General features: G+C 47.9%; 1 protein-coding gene across 4 annotated transcripts in view; it reads left to right on the top strand.

Annotated features, from left to right (window-relative positions):
• The window catches only part of SVOP (SV2 related protein), a 100,188-nt gene that overhangs the window by 55,120 nt on the left and 28,287 nt on the right, over positions 1-16,781 (top strand). For all 4 annotated transcript variants that reach the window (XM_008069404.2, XM_008069403.2, XM_008069405.2 and 1 more), the window contains exons 7-8: positions 12,285-12,348; positions 14,994-15,119. In XM_008069404.2, the coding sequence (XP_008067595.1) occupies positions 12,285-12,348; positions 14,994-15,119 (190 nt within the window). The remainder of the gene's footprint in view (positions 1-12,284; positions 12,349-14,993; positions 15,120-16,781) is intronic.

The following is a 16,781-nucleotide window of genomic DNA, read 5'->3' as shown; positions in this document are numbered from 1 at the left end:
CTCGCCAAGTTGCCCAGGTGGGTCTCGAACCTGCGGACTCAGGCAATCCACTCACCTCAGGCTCCCAAGGCGCGGGATTACAGGCTGAGCCACCGAGCCTGGCGAGACCTTGTTTCTACAATAAATCAAAAATTATCCGGGTGTGGTAGCATGTGCCTGTAGTTCTGGCTACTTGGAAGGTTGTGGTGGAAGGATCACTGGAGCCTAGCAGGTCGAGGCTGGGGTGGCTGTGAGCATGCCACTGCACTCCAGCCTAGGACAGAGTGAAATATCAACTCAAAAAAAGGGGTAAAAAAATAAAAAGATGAACCAGAATTGTGCCAATGTGCCAGAATGCCTGACCTGGGGGTCCCTATTATAGAACAGCTCTGGCTCATAGGGCTCCATTTCTCTGACAGAATGGTGACTTTTTTTTTTTTGAGTCAGGGTCTCACTCTGTCACCCTGGTTGGAGTACAGTGGCACAATCACAGCTCATTGAAGCTTCCAACTTCTGGACTCAAGTGATCCTCTGGCCTCAGCCTCCTGAGTAGCTATAGGTGCATGTCACCACACCTGGCTACTTTTTAAAATAATTTTATTTTTTAGAAATGGGGGGTCTCATATGTTGCCCAGGCTGATCTTGAATTCCTGGACTAAAGCGATGCTCCTGCCTTGGCCTCCCAAGTGTTGGGATTATGGGTGTGAGCCATCGCACCCAGCCAGGTGACTCTTTTTCTTGCCTGCTTGTGTCTTGACACAAGGACCCCAAAGTGCCTGGGTGGCAGCTGCTGCTTAAAGTCTCATGGAACAACTCTTGCTGTGTCCCTGGTGAAAGCTTTCCTCGTCAGGAGCCAGGACCTCTAGGCCCACAGAGTCCAGAAGCTGCAGGACGCAAGGGACAGATTCCCTGAGGGGGTCCTGGGAATGATGACAGGGAAGGTCACTCCTGCTCTACCCCTTGATTTCCAGTCCCACGTGTCCTTCTACTGGGAATGCAGCACCGAGGTGGCCGCTGATTTAAGTGTGCGTTGTGTCCAAGAGGACAGTGCCCCCTCGTCACAGGGCCTCCTGTGGCACCTTCAGAAGCCTATCCCATTGCTCTCTGACCGGCAGCTCCAGGGTGGCATGGCAGGTGGTGGGACTGTGGACTCCATGGTCGTATGCCCACTGCAGCGTCTTCTTTGCTGTCTTTGGGCTCCTTTGACCTCGTGCAGTTTTGTGGGATCCTGTGTGGGTCACTCTGTGAACCCTCAGGTGATGGTGGTGCCTGAGACCTCATGGGCAGGAAAGACAAGCCAGCGCCAGAATAGGTGCTGATTTGGTCAAGGTGAATCACTGCTCCATCCAGAATGGAAGGAGTCCAGTGTAAAGAAGCTGCTACCAAGTGACATAGGGGTCCATCCAGGGGGTCCACGCTCGTCACTGCCACTGGCACACTGAGTGGTCGGCAGCAGAAGCAGCAATATCAGCCTTGGTGAGTGGGACAAGGGTCTTCCCCTACCACAATGCCTGACCCTCAGGGTAACGGTCCAGTGATTGGCTTCTTTGTATTTTGAGTTGGAGTCTCACTCTGTCGCCCAGACTAGATTGCAGTGGCACACTCACAGCCATCCCAGCGTCGACCTGCTGGGCTCTGGCGATCCTTCCGCCTCAACCTTCCAAGTAGTGGAATGACAGGCGTGTGCTACCATGCCTGGCTAATTTTTGATTTATTGTAGAGACGTGGTCTCGCCAAGTTGCCCGGGCTGGTCTTGAACGCGCGGGCTCAGGCAATCCATTTGCCTTGGCCTCCCAAAGTGCTGGGATGACAGGCTGAGCCACCAAGCCCCGCCGCGATTGACTTCTTGAGCTTGCTGAATGCCAACACCCGCAGAAGACCGGGAGAGACAGCTAAAGGGTCCTGCTGCTTCTGAAGTAGTGTGGTTAGATCATGGGCTCTGAAATCAGACTACCTAGTATTCAAATCTGGCTCTGTGACCTTGGACAAGTCATTGAACATTTCCACACCTCAATTGCCTTATCTCTCAAGTGGGAATAGCCAGATGCAGTGACTAACGCCTATAATCCCAGCACTTTGGGAGGCTAAGGCAAGAGGATTGCTTGAGCCCAGGAGTTTGAGATCAGCCTGGGTAACATAGCAAGACCTTACCTAATGAAAAAATGGCATGTCTGTAGTCCCAGCTACTCAGGAGGCTGAGGCAGAAGGATCACCTGAGCCCAGAAGGCCAAGGATGCGGTGAGCCGTGATTGTGCCACTGCACTGCAGCCTAGGAGACACCATGAGACTCTGACTCAAATAAATAAATAAATAAATAAATATATAAATAAATAAATAAAGTGGGATAACAACATACCCACATCATGGGGTCACTTAGAACAATAAACGACAACATACGTAAAGTGCCCAGGACAATGCCTAGCAGAGCGGTAGATGTATTTGAGCAGGCATCTGACCTGCCCAAGGCTTTGGTAAGAAGTGTGAGCATCCCCGGAGGATGGACGATGACTTGATGTGGAATTGTGGGAAGAACGGAGCCCATGTAGGAGACATGACCCTGTGGATTTAATATACGAGCGAATCTCCCGCCCCTCCTGCCATTCGGAGGCTGAAAGGACAGCAAGTGGCTTTCAGGCCTCCTCAGTTCTCCCCTCCTTTACTCATGGCTGATTCCTCCAGGGCTCTGCAGAGGAGGCCTCTGACGGATACTGGGTCTGGGGTGAGCTTCCACACCACTGGAGCGCAAAGCAGAGGCCATTAACAGAGCCACCACCATCAGTCTGGGCTGGCAGGGGCTGTGGACGGATGATGTGCTCCACTTCTGGGATTTCTGCAGACACAGCCACGACCCCATTCATGAGCTGTTCACTGACTGGTACACCCTTCCCCCCCTAGTGACTGGAAGGGACATGCTCACAGAAGAGCAACTTCTTCCCAGGGATGCTCAGGTGGATGCAGGCAGAAATAGCCTCGGAATGGTCACTTGGAATTTCTTCCCATACGAGGAAGGAGAAAGGAATTCAATGTTCCGTGTCCACAGGGATCCTGTTTCAAGGTGGCTGAACGAGAAGTACCATTTCCTATTTCTTCTTCTTCCAGATTTCCTGGAAATGACATAAAAATGATAAGAAATAGAATACATTCTTAACAGTGCTGGAAAGCAAGAAAAGGGTGCCCTCAGCAGACCAGAAATGTTGAAGAACCCCTGGGAGTTTGTAAGGCGGAGACTGCAATGGCAGAGCTGAGTAACTAGCATGGAGAGGAATCAGCTCCTCAGATAGCAAGCGGGAAGGGCCACGAAGGGTCGAGAGCTACTTGCCTTTGGAGCCTGGGAGGAATGACGTTCTCAGAGTCCACATGCGCAGGGAGCGAGGACAGGACACCAAGGGGAAATAAAGGGCACAGGCTGGGCATGGTGGCTCTCGCCTGCAACCCCAGCACTTCAGGAGGCCAAGGTAGAGGAATCGCTTGAGCCCAGGGGTTCAAGTGGGCAACACAGCAAGCCTGGTCTCTACAGAAAAATGTAAAAAATTAGCAGGCTGTGGTGGCACACACCTAGAGTCCCAGCTCCTTGGAAGGCTGAGCAGGAGGATCAGTTGAGCCGGGGAGTTCGAGACCGAGTGAGCTACGATCACACCACTGCCCTCTAGCCTGGGCACCAGAGGGAGACCCTGTCTCAAAAAGAGGAAAGAGGACACAGAGCAGCTAGGAGGGCCTTACTGTGTGCTGTAAGAGTCCCAGCTTGCTAACCTGCTCCTACCCCTTAAGTGCCATGCTTTCCCATCTAGTTGTTCATGTATTGTACACTACTGTGCCCCTTTTGCTTGTTTATTGAGCTATTACTACATTTCGGGTCTTGGGCCTTATGCTTGACGTACATTACCCCATTTTAAAACTCACAAGACGTGGCTGGGCATGGTGGCTCATGTCTGCAATCCCAGCACTTTGGGAGGCCAAGGCCGGAGGAGGACTGCTTGAGCCCCAGAGTTCAAGACCAGCCTGGGCAATATAGCAAGACCTCGTCTCTACAAAAAATGTAAAAATTAGCTGGGTATGGTAGCACATGCCTGTAGTCCCAGCTACTTGGGAGGCTGAGGCGGGAGGATCACCTGAACCCAGGAGGTTGAGTCTGTGGTAAGCTGTGATAGTGTCACTGCACTACAGTCTGGGTGACAGAGTGAGGCCCTGACTCAAAAAAACCCAAACAGAACAAAACAAAACAAAAGCTTACAAAACTTTCAGATTGTTGTCATCTCTATTTTATAGATAAGAAAATGGGGACTTTGATTAAGTAGCATACCCAAGGTCACATGGCTAATATATGGTGAGGTCGAGATTCAAGCATCACTCAACCCTCCGAACCTATTCTGCTAACTACTCCACTACCTAGCTCTTTTATCTGTCTATGAGGAGGGCAAATAAAAACCACAAACAAAGTTACAGAAGAAACATTTAGCCACCCAAGAGAGTCACTGGCTTCCTGCTGCTCTAACTCCAGCCATTTACATAAGAATAATTATGTCTGAATTATATAATGTTCTCATCTAGTTACAAAAATGGCTCCCCTCAGTTCATTTTTTGGAAACATTTTATTGAAGTTATTTTGATGTAATTAAATATAATTAAGATTTCCATTAATTTAGCAGAGCTTTATCCAACAGCAGCACCTCATAAAACCAGAGTAATAAGAGTTTACTGTATACATTTAAAAGCCCCAAAACCAGAAGTCCTAATAATGTACTCTGAATTTTAGTGTAAATACCAATGATAGTCTCAATAAAGGGCCCATTTCTCTGCCCTGATCTGTGCTTTTCTATGTCTTGCTTTCTTCTTTTTTTAAATTCCTTCCCCCAATGTAGGGTGGCTCTTGGTAATAAGAGTAGCAACAATAATAACATTAATAGTGATGACGATAACAATAATGACAACAGGCTGGGCATGGTGGTTCATGCCTGTAATCCCAGCACTTTGGGAGGCCAAGACAGGAGGATTACTTGAGCCCAGGAGTTCGAGACCAGTCTGGGCAGCATAGCAAGACCTCATCTCTACAAAAAAAAAACAAAACAAAACCTGGGTGTGGTGACATGGACTAGTAGGGACCAGCTACTGGGGAGGCTGAGGTGGGAGGATCCTTTGAGCCTAGGAAGTCCAGGCTGCAGTGAGCCGTGATCATGCCACTGCACTCCAGCCTGGGTGATAGAGTGAGACCCCAACTCAAAAATAGTAATAACAACAACAGAGAGCATACCAAGTGCCAGGCACTGTGCTAAGTGTTCTCAGACAGCCTCATTTGGTCCATTGAACAGTCCTATTATTCCTATTTGACAGATGAGACAACGGAGACTCAGAGCTCATAGGTGACTTGCTTAAGGTCCGATGGTTATTGAGTGGAGTGGAGTATTTGTTTTTGCTTTGTAACAAGCCACCTCAAGGCTCATAGTTTAAGACAACAGTGAGTCACTTAACTTGGGAGTCTGCAGTTGGGCCGTTTGGTGATGCTGGCTTCGGCAGGGCTTGCTCCTGTGTCTCCAGTCAGCCAAATTTGAGGAGGCCGAGGTCTGACATGCTGGCGTCTGACTCCGTGCTCCACATGCCTCTCATCTTCCAGCAGGCCAAGTCGGCACCCTGACACATAGCACGTGGGCAGGGGTTTAAGAGAGCAAGCAGAAGCCACAGAGCTTCCTGGGGCCCAAGCTTGGCACTGGCACAACGTCGTCGCTGCATTCTGAGGAGTGAAGCAAGTCACCAGACCAGCCCTGAGAAAGGGAAAGAGACTCTTGGGGGAAAGAAACGAGATGCCAACTCACGCTGCAAAGGAGCTTAGATACAGGGAGGGAACATCCTGGGGCAACTTTGCAAACTTGTTGCCATGGGTTCAAAACCAGGTGTCTTGTGCCAGAGAGCTTACAGTGTTGAACAATTCTTCCTTTCTTTTTTTTTTCAGTGGGAGTCTCGCTCTGTCGCCCAGGCTGGAGTGCAGTGGCACACTCACAGCCACCGTAGCCTTGACCTGCTGGGCTCAGGTGATCCTTCCGCCTCAGCCTTCCAAGTAGCCGGAACTACAGGCATACACTACCACGCCGGGTTAATTTTTTGATTTATTGTAGTCTGGTCTCAAACCCGTGGCTCAGGCAATCCTCTTGACTTGGCCTCCCAAAGTGCCGGGATTATAGGCTTGAGCCACAGTGCCTGCCCGAACAATTTTTCGAGAGGGTTCTGATCATGTGTAGGCAGAAGGTCCTGGTAAATCACTCACTTCCACGGTTCCTTGGTCCAGGTTTGTGGATGACTCTGAGAATGCAGAGTGGATGGTTCCTGCAGGATTCGGTTCCCTTTATGGCAGGTAAGAGGACTCACATGTAGGATGCCAAGTCTGTGGAGGAGCATCAAGAAGGAACAGACTTTAATTTAAGCAAGGGAGTCAGATATTTTATGTTTATCCTTACAAACAATAATATTTGCTTTTAAAAATTTAGAAAATGCAAATAAGCACCCCCAAAAGGTAATCCCCTTTAACTGGACAGATACCCAAGACACAGGTTGGCACTGGAGCCGAAGGACTTTTACTTCCAGGTGAGGGTGCTGTGCACTTCAGCTACACGCCATGTATGTAAGTAGCAGAGATGGACTGAACCTTGACCTGCCATCACCCACACCCTACTCGTCTTTCAGCTGCTCTTGGGGAGGAAAGCCGCGGTAACTGCTCACCTGCTCTACCTTGCAACCTGTCCCAGAACGTGCTTCAGATGGGCATCTACAATGAGCTCCCCCCAAACCCATCCTCATCACTGCTCCTCTCTCCAAAGACGGAGCAGAGACGACAGATTCCAGGTTCTTTCTTTCCAAGCATGTGATCCAAATGGCAGCTCTCTCCTTGCCCAGTACCGTAAATGTGATTATTTGCTGGGGGAGTTTATTTTTGCCAGGATCAGCTGATTCTTGGCATTGCTAATTTCATTGCTCATTCTTTTATGTTTCAGTCTGATTGTAATAAATGCCATAGTTTGGAATCAAGCAGTTCATTTTCATAATGAACTGCTATAAATAATGGCCAACTGTGGGGCACAGCCATTCTAGAAAAAAGACGTTTCTTGTAGTGTAGGAGGCAAAACCAAGAAGTTGAACACAACCTGAGTATTCATCAACAGGGGTGGGTAAAGAAATGATACAACTGCAGTGAGGAAGATTATGCAGCTGTTAAAAAAATGCAGTCGTCTGGGTGCAGTGGCTCATGACTGTAATCCCAGGACTTTGGGAGGCCAAGGTGGGAAGATCACTTGAGCCCAGGAGTTTGAAGCCAGCCTGGGCAACATAGCGAGAACTTGTCTCTACAAAAATATAAAAAATAAACTATTAGCTGGGCGTGGTGGCACACACCTGTAGTCCCAGTTCCTTGGGGGGTTGAAGTGGGAGGATTGGTTGAGCCCAGGGCTGAGGCTGTGGTGAGCCATGATCATGCCACTGCACTCCGGCCTGGGTGACATTGCGAGACTCCAACTCAAAAAAAAAAAAAGGAATCAGGAAAGGAGTGGGAGGAGGGGAAAAGAAGGAAAGAAAGAAGAAAAGGAAAGGAGAAAGAAATAGCATGTTGCCCCCTTCCCCCCATAGAGAAGAGACTGGAAGGTTGCAAAGCACCCCATAGAGAAGAGACTGGAAGGTTGCAAAGCAAACTGCTGGTAGTTATGGCTCTGGGGGAGGAAAGGGCAAGTAGAGGCCACGGGGAAGAGGATAGCTCCTCATATACCCTCTAGACTTATGCTGTGCTGTTTTACAATGAGAGCACATTCAGGTAATACTCCATAACTAGAAAATAAAAATAACTTTAGGTCGGGCATGGTGGTTCACACCTATAATCCCAGCACTTTGGGAGGCCGAGGTGAGAGGATTGCCTGAACCTACGGGTTCGAGACCAGCCTGGGCAACTTGGCAAAGCTTCATCTCTACAATAAATCAAGAAAAAAAGAAAAACAAACCCTTAAAACTCATTAAATAGGCTATTGGTTCATTATAAAAACAAATTCAGCAAGGTGCAGTGGCTCATACTTGTAATCCCAGCACTTTGGGAGGCTGAGGTGAGAGGATTACTTGAACCTGGGAGTTCAAGACTAGCCTGGGCAACATAGTGAGACCTTGTCTCTACAAAAAAACACAAAAATGTAGCTGAGCATGGTGGCGTGTGCCTGTAGTCCCAGCTACTCAGGAGGCTGAGGCTGGAGGATTGCCTGAGCCCAGGAGACTGGGGCTGCAGTGAGCTGTGATTGTGCCACTGTACTCCAGCCTGGGTGACAGAGTGAGACTCCAACTCCAAAAAAAGTAGCCTTTAGTAGAGAAAGTATAGTTCATGCATGTGTTGGAATATATGTGTGCAAGAGATTTTAAATGGCATGGAAATGCTTGTTTATAAATCAAATTAATAATAGAGTTCAAAATTCTTGAGTATGGTCTTAGGGTTCAAACAGGGACAGAGCGACTAAGACAGAAAGAGGAAATACACTAAAATACACTGTCAAGTGACCAGATGGCATTTACATTTTCTTCCTACTTTTCTCTGAAGAGAGTCTGTCAGATTGACAGAAGCCCTGCCTTGCCTGAGAATTCTTGCTTTGGACCAAGATGCCTTTGGTCAGAACCTGTGAAGGACTTTCACTGATGATAGGACTGTTTCTACATCTCAGTGGTGTTGCTAAGGCCAACTTTTAAAAAGTTAGATGCGGCTGGGCATGGTGGCTCACACCTCTAATCCCAGCACTTTGGAAGGCTGAGGTGAGAGGATTGCCCGAGCTCATGGATTCGAGACCAGCTTGGACAACTTGGCAAGACCTCATCTCTACATTAAATTAAAAAATTAGCCGGGCGTGGTGGTGCGTGCCTGTAGTTCCAGCTACTTGGAAGACTGAGGCGGAAGGATCGCCTGAGCCCAGCAGTTTGAGGCTGCGGTGGCCGGGAGCATACCACGGCACTCCAGCCTGGGCGACAGAGTGAGACTCCAACTTAAAAAAAAAAGTTAGATGCACCATAGGGAAAATGTCATAGGTCAGGCTTCACAGATGCGGACAGAACCTGAGGCAGGGATTCTTGTTCGAGTGATTTATTGAGAGTGTTCTCAGGAGGAAACTGTGAAAGCATGAACAATGCTAGGAAGGTACAGGGCGGACATTCAGGAGGGTGTGCTTCACCAGGACTCACCCGAGCACCCAGGGAGCAGAGAAGACTTACAGGCTCTAAGGGCCTGGGCCATCTGCACCCACACACCAGCCTGCAGCCTGGCCTAAGACAAGGGATGTGCCTCCCAGGTACCCCCCTGCCTGAGGCAGCTCAAGAGTGACCGTAGGAGAAGGCTGCAGGCGTGAGTCCTTAGCAGCAGCTGTGAGGTGGGCACGCTCACCTAGAAAAGGGTCCTAGGAGGTCCACGTGGATCACCAGCACCGTCTGCCTCAAACAGAGGAAATGAGCCTCCCTCGCACCCCCACGCCTACCCCTTAAGAGGAGCCAGGAGAGCGACATGAGGCCATCTGGTAGCTCAGGCACCCAACTCAGATGGGCAATGAGGGGGAAGAAGGCCTCCTCTTTCTCGCAAAACCGAAGGCAGCATGGGGAGCGGTTCGAAGGTCCCCTTCTCGCTCCAGCATGGCCAGAGGCTGAGGCAGGGAAAGGGAGGGGCAGCCAGTACATTTGAAATGCAGGCTGAATTGAGCAAACAGGTAGACTGAGCGAAGAAGGAATAGTATTGAGGATAATGAAACTCAGGTTTCTCATTACTGGAGAAGGGAATTCCAACATGGAAACTGGGAAGGTTGGAAAGAACTCTAAGGTGTTGGACTGGAATTGAAAGTATTGGAATGAACTCATTGTTTTTTCATGAATTTACACAGAGATAGAAATAGATATAGATATTTGGTGTGTGTTTGTGGAGAGAGAGGGAGAGAGAGAGGATGGATCAATACAAGCATACATAGATACATAGATGATAAATAGATGATAGATACATAGATAGATATGAGAGAGAAGGAGAGAGAATGAGAATGTTTCCTAGCTATAAAGGGCCTAAAAAGTAGTGACACCTCATGAGCACATCAAACACTCAGACCTTGGTTTCTTACTTTTTTTCTTTTTCTTTTTCTTTTTTTGAGTTGGAGTCCCACTCTTTGTCACCCAGGCTAGAGTACAGTGGCATGCTCACGGCCACCACAGCCTCGACCTGCTGGGCTCAGGCGATCCTTCCATCTCAGCCTTCCAAGTAACGAACTGCAGACACATGCCACCACATCTGGCTAGTTTTTGTGATTTATTGTAGAGACAAGGTCTCACCAAGTTGCCCAGGCTGGTCTCGAACCCCCAGGCTCAGGCAGTCCTCTCGCCTCAGCCTCCCAAAGTGCTGGAATTACAGGACAAGCCAGGCCTGGACCTTTGTTGCTCAAACCATCCTCTGCCAAAGAGAACCAGGGCTTCTCAGAGAAATGACAGATTCCAGGACTGGGACAAGGAAAGTACAAGATGAGTTGGACATCTTGTGCTGGAAAGTGAAGAGGACCTCAAGGAATGATGGAGACCTGTCAAAAAGACAGCAAGAGTCAGTTTGAAGGGGTTTGAAGGGACTCCTACTGGCCAGATGTAGGACAGTTTGAACCAAAATAATAATGGTTCGCAACTCATTGAATAAACTAGGAATCTGCAAGTCCATACTAAGTAACTGGATAGATGATAGATAGATAGATAGATAGATAGACAGATAATAGATATAGATCAATGAGAAGGGAAAGCTCTTCCTTGCAGTAGAATGTCAACTAATAAATGTAGTCAAAATAACAGAAATAAAAAATATGATTTGTCACCATCATGATGGTGGTTGATTTAGGTATAAATAGTCAATGGCCAAACCTGGAGGGCAGAGATTCTATGGAGAACCAGGATATGGGCACCTTTTCTGACTATTTCCCTACAACGTGCTTATTATGCACAAATGGCAAAATGTTAACTTGGGGTGGAGAAATCTGCCGGGTACCAACTTGATCGGGTGATGAAGACTAGTATCACTAGTGTTGGGCTGGGTTGACACCACCTGCCCCTGATGTGGTGAGCTGGGAAGAGCTCAGCGTCATTTCTGTGGTGTTCCTGCCAAGATAACATTGTCCCCTGGACTTACAGGGTTGTGGGTAGGGCTCAGTAGCAGCAGTCATGGAATTTGAGAATTATTTGAGAAGTTAGCTAAAGATGTAGATAAGGCTGGGTACGGCGGCTGACACCTATACTGCCAGCACTTTGGGAGGGCAAGGTGGGAGGATCGCTTGAGGACAGACATTCAAGACCAGTCTAGGCAATAGAGTGAGACTTTGTCTCTACAAAAGAATACAAAAATTAGCCAGGCACGGTGGCCCATGCCTCTGGTCCCAGCTACTTGGGAGGCTATGGCTGGAGGACCATTAGAGCCCAGGAGTTCAAGATTGTGGTGAGTTATTATCATGCCACTGCACTTCAGCCTGGGTGACAGGGTGAGAACCTGTCTCAAAATAAATAAGTAAATAAATAAATGAAAATAAAATAAAACAGGAGTGCAAATTCCAGGGCCCCATCCTTGAGAGAGTCTGTTTTTGAAGGGAGGTGGCGGGGAGGCTGTGGATCTATGAGGAGGGACCCAAAAAACCAGAATTTATTTATTAAAAATTGTGTATTTATTCTGACATTTAAACTTCAGTCACCTTCAAAGGACTCTCCATTTGATGCAGTACAACCATCGAGACCCTCCACTGCTCAGAACAGTTTTTGAACTGGTTAACGTAGATGCCTTTTAGTGCTTCTGCCCTTTTTTGTTTCACCTCTTCCACATCAGCAAAATATTTCCTTCTGAGGACTTTTTTCATCCCTCGGGGCAAGACAAAGTGAATAGGGGGATAAGGCATGGGGGTCGTGCTATTTTTTGGCCAAAAACTGCTGAACACTCAGCACAGTACAGGCAGGTGTGTTGTCATGGTGAAAAAACAGTCACCTGTCTGCCACAACTCGGGATGTTTCTTCTGCAAATCGTGTCACAACCTTTTTAATACTTCCAGATGAAAACTTGGGTTAACCGTTTGATCTGGAGGAACAAATTCTGAGTGTACTGTGAGGGGCTCACCCTCAGAAAGATAATTCCAATTTTTGGGGGAGTCCTGCCTCAAATATATTTAGTCATCATAATCCCAGGAAATTCTGATAGAAGTGGTCCACTGAACACCCTCGGAGGAATGCTGACCTGGAAATTCAGGAAACTAGCAATTTTCCCACTCAGTCCTGACCTTACCCCTTTTTCTGTCCCATTGCTTTCCTAGGGTGACACTGTATGCTGAGTTCCTTCCCATGAAAGCCAGAGCTAAATGTATTTTGCTGATTGAGGTAAGGAGGAAGGTGGTCTGGTCTCTAGAGAGCCCTGACTCTCAGACAGGGGGTCCTCAGATGTCTTGAGTCACCGGTCAAGGGGAAGGGAGTTTAAGAAAAATAGACACAGCATGCAAAGGCATAAATGGATCAGTTGTATGGATTCAGCCATGGCTGTTTTGCAATATGGGTATGTTCTTCAACTGACAAGCAAGTCTGATCTATCATCCCTTTAAAAAGTGGTGGGAGGCAGGTGGGATGTCCTTCCTGAACTGGAAATAGCTTGTACCTGAGAGCTTGTGTTGAACGGTGCATCCTGAGTAGACCAGACTCCTGCCTGCGCTCACGTTCTCACCCTTCACCTCCGCTGTTACCCAGACTGGGCCATGAGATCTTCATTCTTGGCTGCTTCTGCCTTGAAGCTCTTATGGTCCAACCAGTCCCTCTCAAGTCTTTCTTTTATTAGGATCTTGGGACCCATTTTCTAGCCATGATCTCGAAGATCTCAGGGCATATAACATGGCCCAATGTCCGCTTCCTCCACGCCATGGCAGAATGGTTTATTTGCCCCTGCTGGACATGGATGCCCATTGTGATAAATGTGACGCCTCTCTGACCTCCCCAATCTTTATGACCACTTTGATAATATCAATGACATTGACCCACAGCCTGATTTAACCATCCTGATTGCATCTGCTCCTGACCAATTAGGGTGATGCTCAGTTGGTCCACACTGGTGTGGATGAATTGGCTGCTTAAATATTGAATGGTATCTGGCCCAGCTGATTGTGAACTCATTGCCTAGTATGCTGTAGTTTCTTAGGACCCCCTAGAGCTTTCCACGATCCAGCAACCAAAGAGTTAATTCCTCTTTGGTTTGGTATTCTTTCTGATTGGTTAGTGTCCTCACTGTACCTGTTGTTAGACATTTTGACTGTTACCCTGATTGTCAGCAGCAGAAATGGACTGTGGTTTATTGAAGCAGGAGCGGACTTTGGAAGGCTCTTGGAAGGCCAGATGGGGAGACTGGAAAACCAGGTTTTGGAGTAGACAATAGTAGTAAGATTGGGATCCTAAGCAGAAACAGCATACGCAAATTAGGATCATTTGAGGTGGTCTAATGAAGGGGCTGTTTATAAAGCCTCTGCAGGGGTGTTGCCAGCCCAGGCCTGCAGGGGCAAAGGGAAGGAGTCATTCGCTGCCCAGAGAATGTATGATGAGCCGGGCACGGTGCCTCACGCCTATAATCCCAGCACTTTGGGAGGCCAAGGCGAGGGGATTGCATGAGCTCACGGGATCCAGACCAGCCTGGGCAACTCGGCAAGACCTCATCTATACAATAAATCAAAAAATTAGCTGGGTATGGTGGCGCATGCCTGTAGTTCTAGCTACTTGGAAGACTGAGGTGGAAGGATCGCCTGAGCCCAGCAGGTCGAGGCTGCGGTGGCCATGAGCATGCCACTGCACTCCAGCCTGGGCGACAGAGCGAGACTCCAACTCAAAAAAGAAAAAAGAAAGAATGTCTGATGAAGGCTGCTGGACAGGAGCTAGGACCTTCAACAGAGGGATGCAGCCAGCCCATCCCCATCCTGCCATGAGGGAGCTATGGTAGTAAGTGGCCTGGTCTCTCTCTCCTCCCCCCCTTCCATCTCCTGTGGGGCTACCCATTGGCTGCACCCAGGGGGAAGCCAAGGGACAGGGAGGCTGTGGGTGGAATTCATACAAAGGTGGGGAAGGGCAGAGAGGGACTTAGGCAAACAGAAGACATTCAGCCTCATTGGGAAGAGGCAGTTCTGATAAAAGACACTGGCACTGTGGTGAGGGAGATAGATGTCAGTAGACCGAAACCAGTGTGTCCATTGGTACAGCCACGTTCCCAGCTATTCACAGTAGCTAAGATGTGTAAGCAGCCAAAGTGGCCATTGACAGATAAGTGGATAAACAAACTGGTGTAGCCAGACAAGGGAATAGTATTCAGCCACATAAAGGAAGGAAATTCTGAAACAGCATGGATGAAGCTTGAGGGCACTTTGCTGGTTGAATCAAGCCAGCTCCAAAAAGACAATTGCTATATGACTCCATTTATAGGAGTTACTTAGAGTTGTCAAAATCATAGAGACAGAAAGTAGAATCGTGGTTGCCAGGCCCTGGGGGGAGAAGGGAATGGGAAGTTAGCGTTTAATGGGTACAGAGTGTCATGTTTGTAAGATGAGAAGAGTTCTGGAGATGGACGGTGGTGGTGTTTGTGCAACATCGCGAATGTACTTAATACTATTCAACTATATACTTAAGAATGGTTAAGATGGTACATTTTGTTGTGTATTTTATCACAATAAAAAATGCAAAAAAAAAAAAACCCCAATGTGTCCACTACCATACTGACATCACCCAATATTGATCGTATTGATTTTAACCAGAGCTGCCACTTGGTACAGCTCCAGTGGGCACCATGTGAGTATATACAATGTTGATAGTCCCCTCAGGAGATGGGCAACATGGCAGCTTGGCTCAGCCATATGGACCACAGGGAAAGACTGGCTATTCTGACCTTGCTGACCCCAATGACCCCTTACCACATCTACACCCTTGTCTACAGTGGCCCTGTAATTGCTCACTGTGTAAATCGTACTACCCCACCACTGACCCCGATTCTCCCGTGCCAGGTCTTCTGGGCTATCGGGACGGTGTTTGAGGTCATCCTTGCTGTCTTCGTGATGCCCAGCCTGGGCTGGCGCTGGCTGCTCATCCTCTCGGCCGTCCCGCTCCTCGTCTTTGCTGTGCTGTGTTTCGTAGGTATCCTTTAAGAAAGCTTGGTGTTTGTGGCCTGGCACCCTCTGTCCTCTCTGTTTTGGTGGAGTAGGGATGGAGAAGGACATGAAAGCCAATTTTTAAGACTGTTCTTTTAAATCAGGCAGTTAACAGGAGAGCAAGGCCTGGGGTAGCCCCAGGATGGGGTATTCGATTTCCTCCAGACAGATACTTCTGGGATGTTTTCTAAGGAGACCGCTGGAGATGGGGGATCAATTGGCCTCATCCTTGCAAAATCCACACTTAAAGTAATTGCATTAGGTTAGTTGGAACTCTTATATGGCAAGTGACAGAAACCCAATCCAAATTGGCTTGAGTAAAAGAGAGAGATACATACATCACAGAGGACTCAACTGGCTTCAGCCATGGCTGGGTCCAGGAGTTCAAATGATCTCTCCATCTTAGGTCTGCATTAATCACACCTTCCAGTGCGATCATGGCACATGCTCCTCATTTCATATGTACACGCATGAAACACTTTATAGTCAATGGAGCACCAAAATAAGCCTATAAATGGGTAGTTTTTATGTATAGTAAATACTACAACAATGGCTGGTAATGGCAATAGGTATTGATAATCACTGAGCTTAACAGTGAGACAGGCTCCATGCTAGGCTCTTCATACACATTACCATATTTATTATTCTCTATAGCTCTATGAGGTAGAATTATGATGAACCTCTGGTTAGTTGGGATGATACCAGCTGCTGTAACAAATAAAGCTCACAAATTCAGTAACTTAGCACAACAGTTAAGTTTCTCACTAACATAACCATTCAGAATGACTTTTCTGGTCGGCAAGCGGAATTCTGGGCACAGGTTTTTTCCACCTGGTGGCCCTGCCATACTCTAGGGTTTTGGAGTCTTCTACATGCAGGCAACAGAACAGGGAAGGGCGGATGGGGACTGAACATCCCTTCTTAAATACCTTAGCCAGGAATAGTCTGCTCAAATGCCATTGGTGAACGCAAGTCACATAGTCTCCCCTAGATGCAAAGGGTGTTGAGAAACATAGTTCCTGGTTGGGCAGCCGCATCCAAGAACAATTCTACACCATGAAAAGGGAAGCATGAATTTTGATGGACATTAGCAATCTCTGCTATCCCCATTTTACTGATGAGGAAACCAAGGCCTAGAGAGGCTGTCTGACTTGCTTAAAGGGCATGCCTCAAATAAACAATAGAACTCTAAGATGGACCAAATCTGACTTCCAGACTCATGCCTTCTCTACTATACCTATTTCTCAGATAACTGTTGCTTCATTTTTGTTTCTGTTTTTGAGTTGGAGTCTCACTCCATCGCCCAGGCTGGAATGCAGTGGCACACATGCTCATGGCCACTCCAGCATCGACTTGCTGGGCTCAGGCGATCCTTCTGCCTCAGCTTGCTATGTAGCCAGAACTACAGGCATGCACTACCATACCCAGCTAATTTTTTGATTTATTATAGAGATGAGATCTCACCAAATTTCCCAGGCTGTTTTCAAACCCGTGGGCTCAGGCAGTCCTCATCTTGGCCTCCCAAAGGTCTGGGGAGTACAGACTTGAGCCACAGCGCTGGCCTGTTGCTTCATTTTTACAGAAATGTATCTAGTCACTTGGGGTTGAGAGCCTATTAGGCCTAAAAGTAGTTCTGATTTCTTT

This window comes from Carlito syrichta, unplaced genomic scaffold, assembly GCF_000164805.1.
Source record: "Carlito syrichta isolate Samal-C Ts95f unplaced genomic scaffold, Tarsius_syrichta-2.0.1 Scaffold311991, whole genome shotgun sequence".
Classification (NCBI taxonomy): domain Eukaryota; kingdom Metazoa; phylum Chordata; class Mammalia; order Primates; family Tarsiidae; genus Carlito; species Carlito syrichta.
The sequence above is the reverse complement of the archived record's forward strand: the minus strand, read 5'-3'. Positions and strand labels throughout refer to the sequence as shown.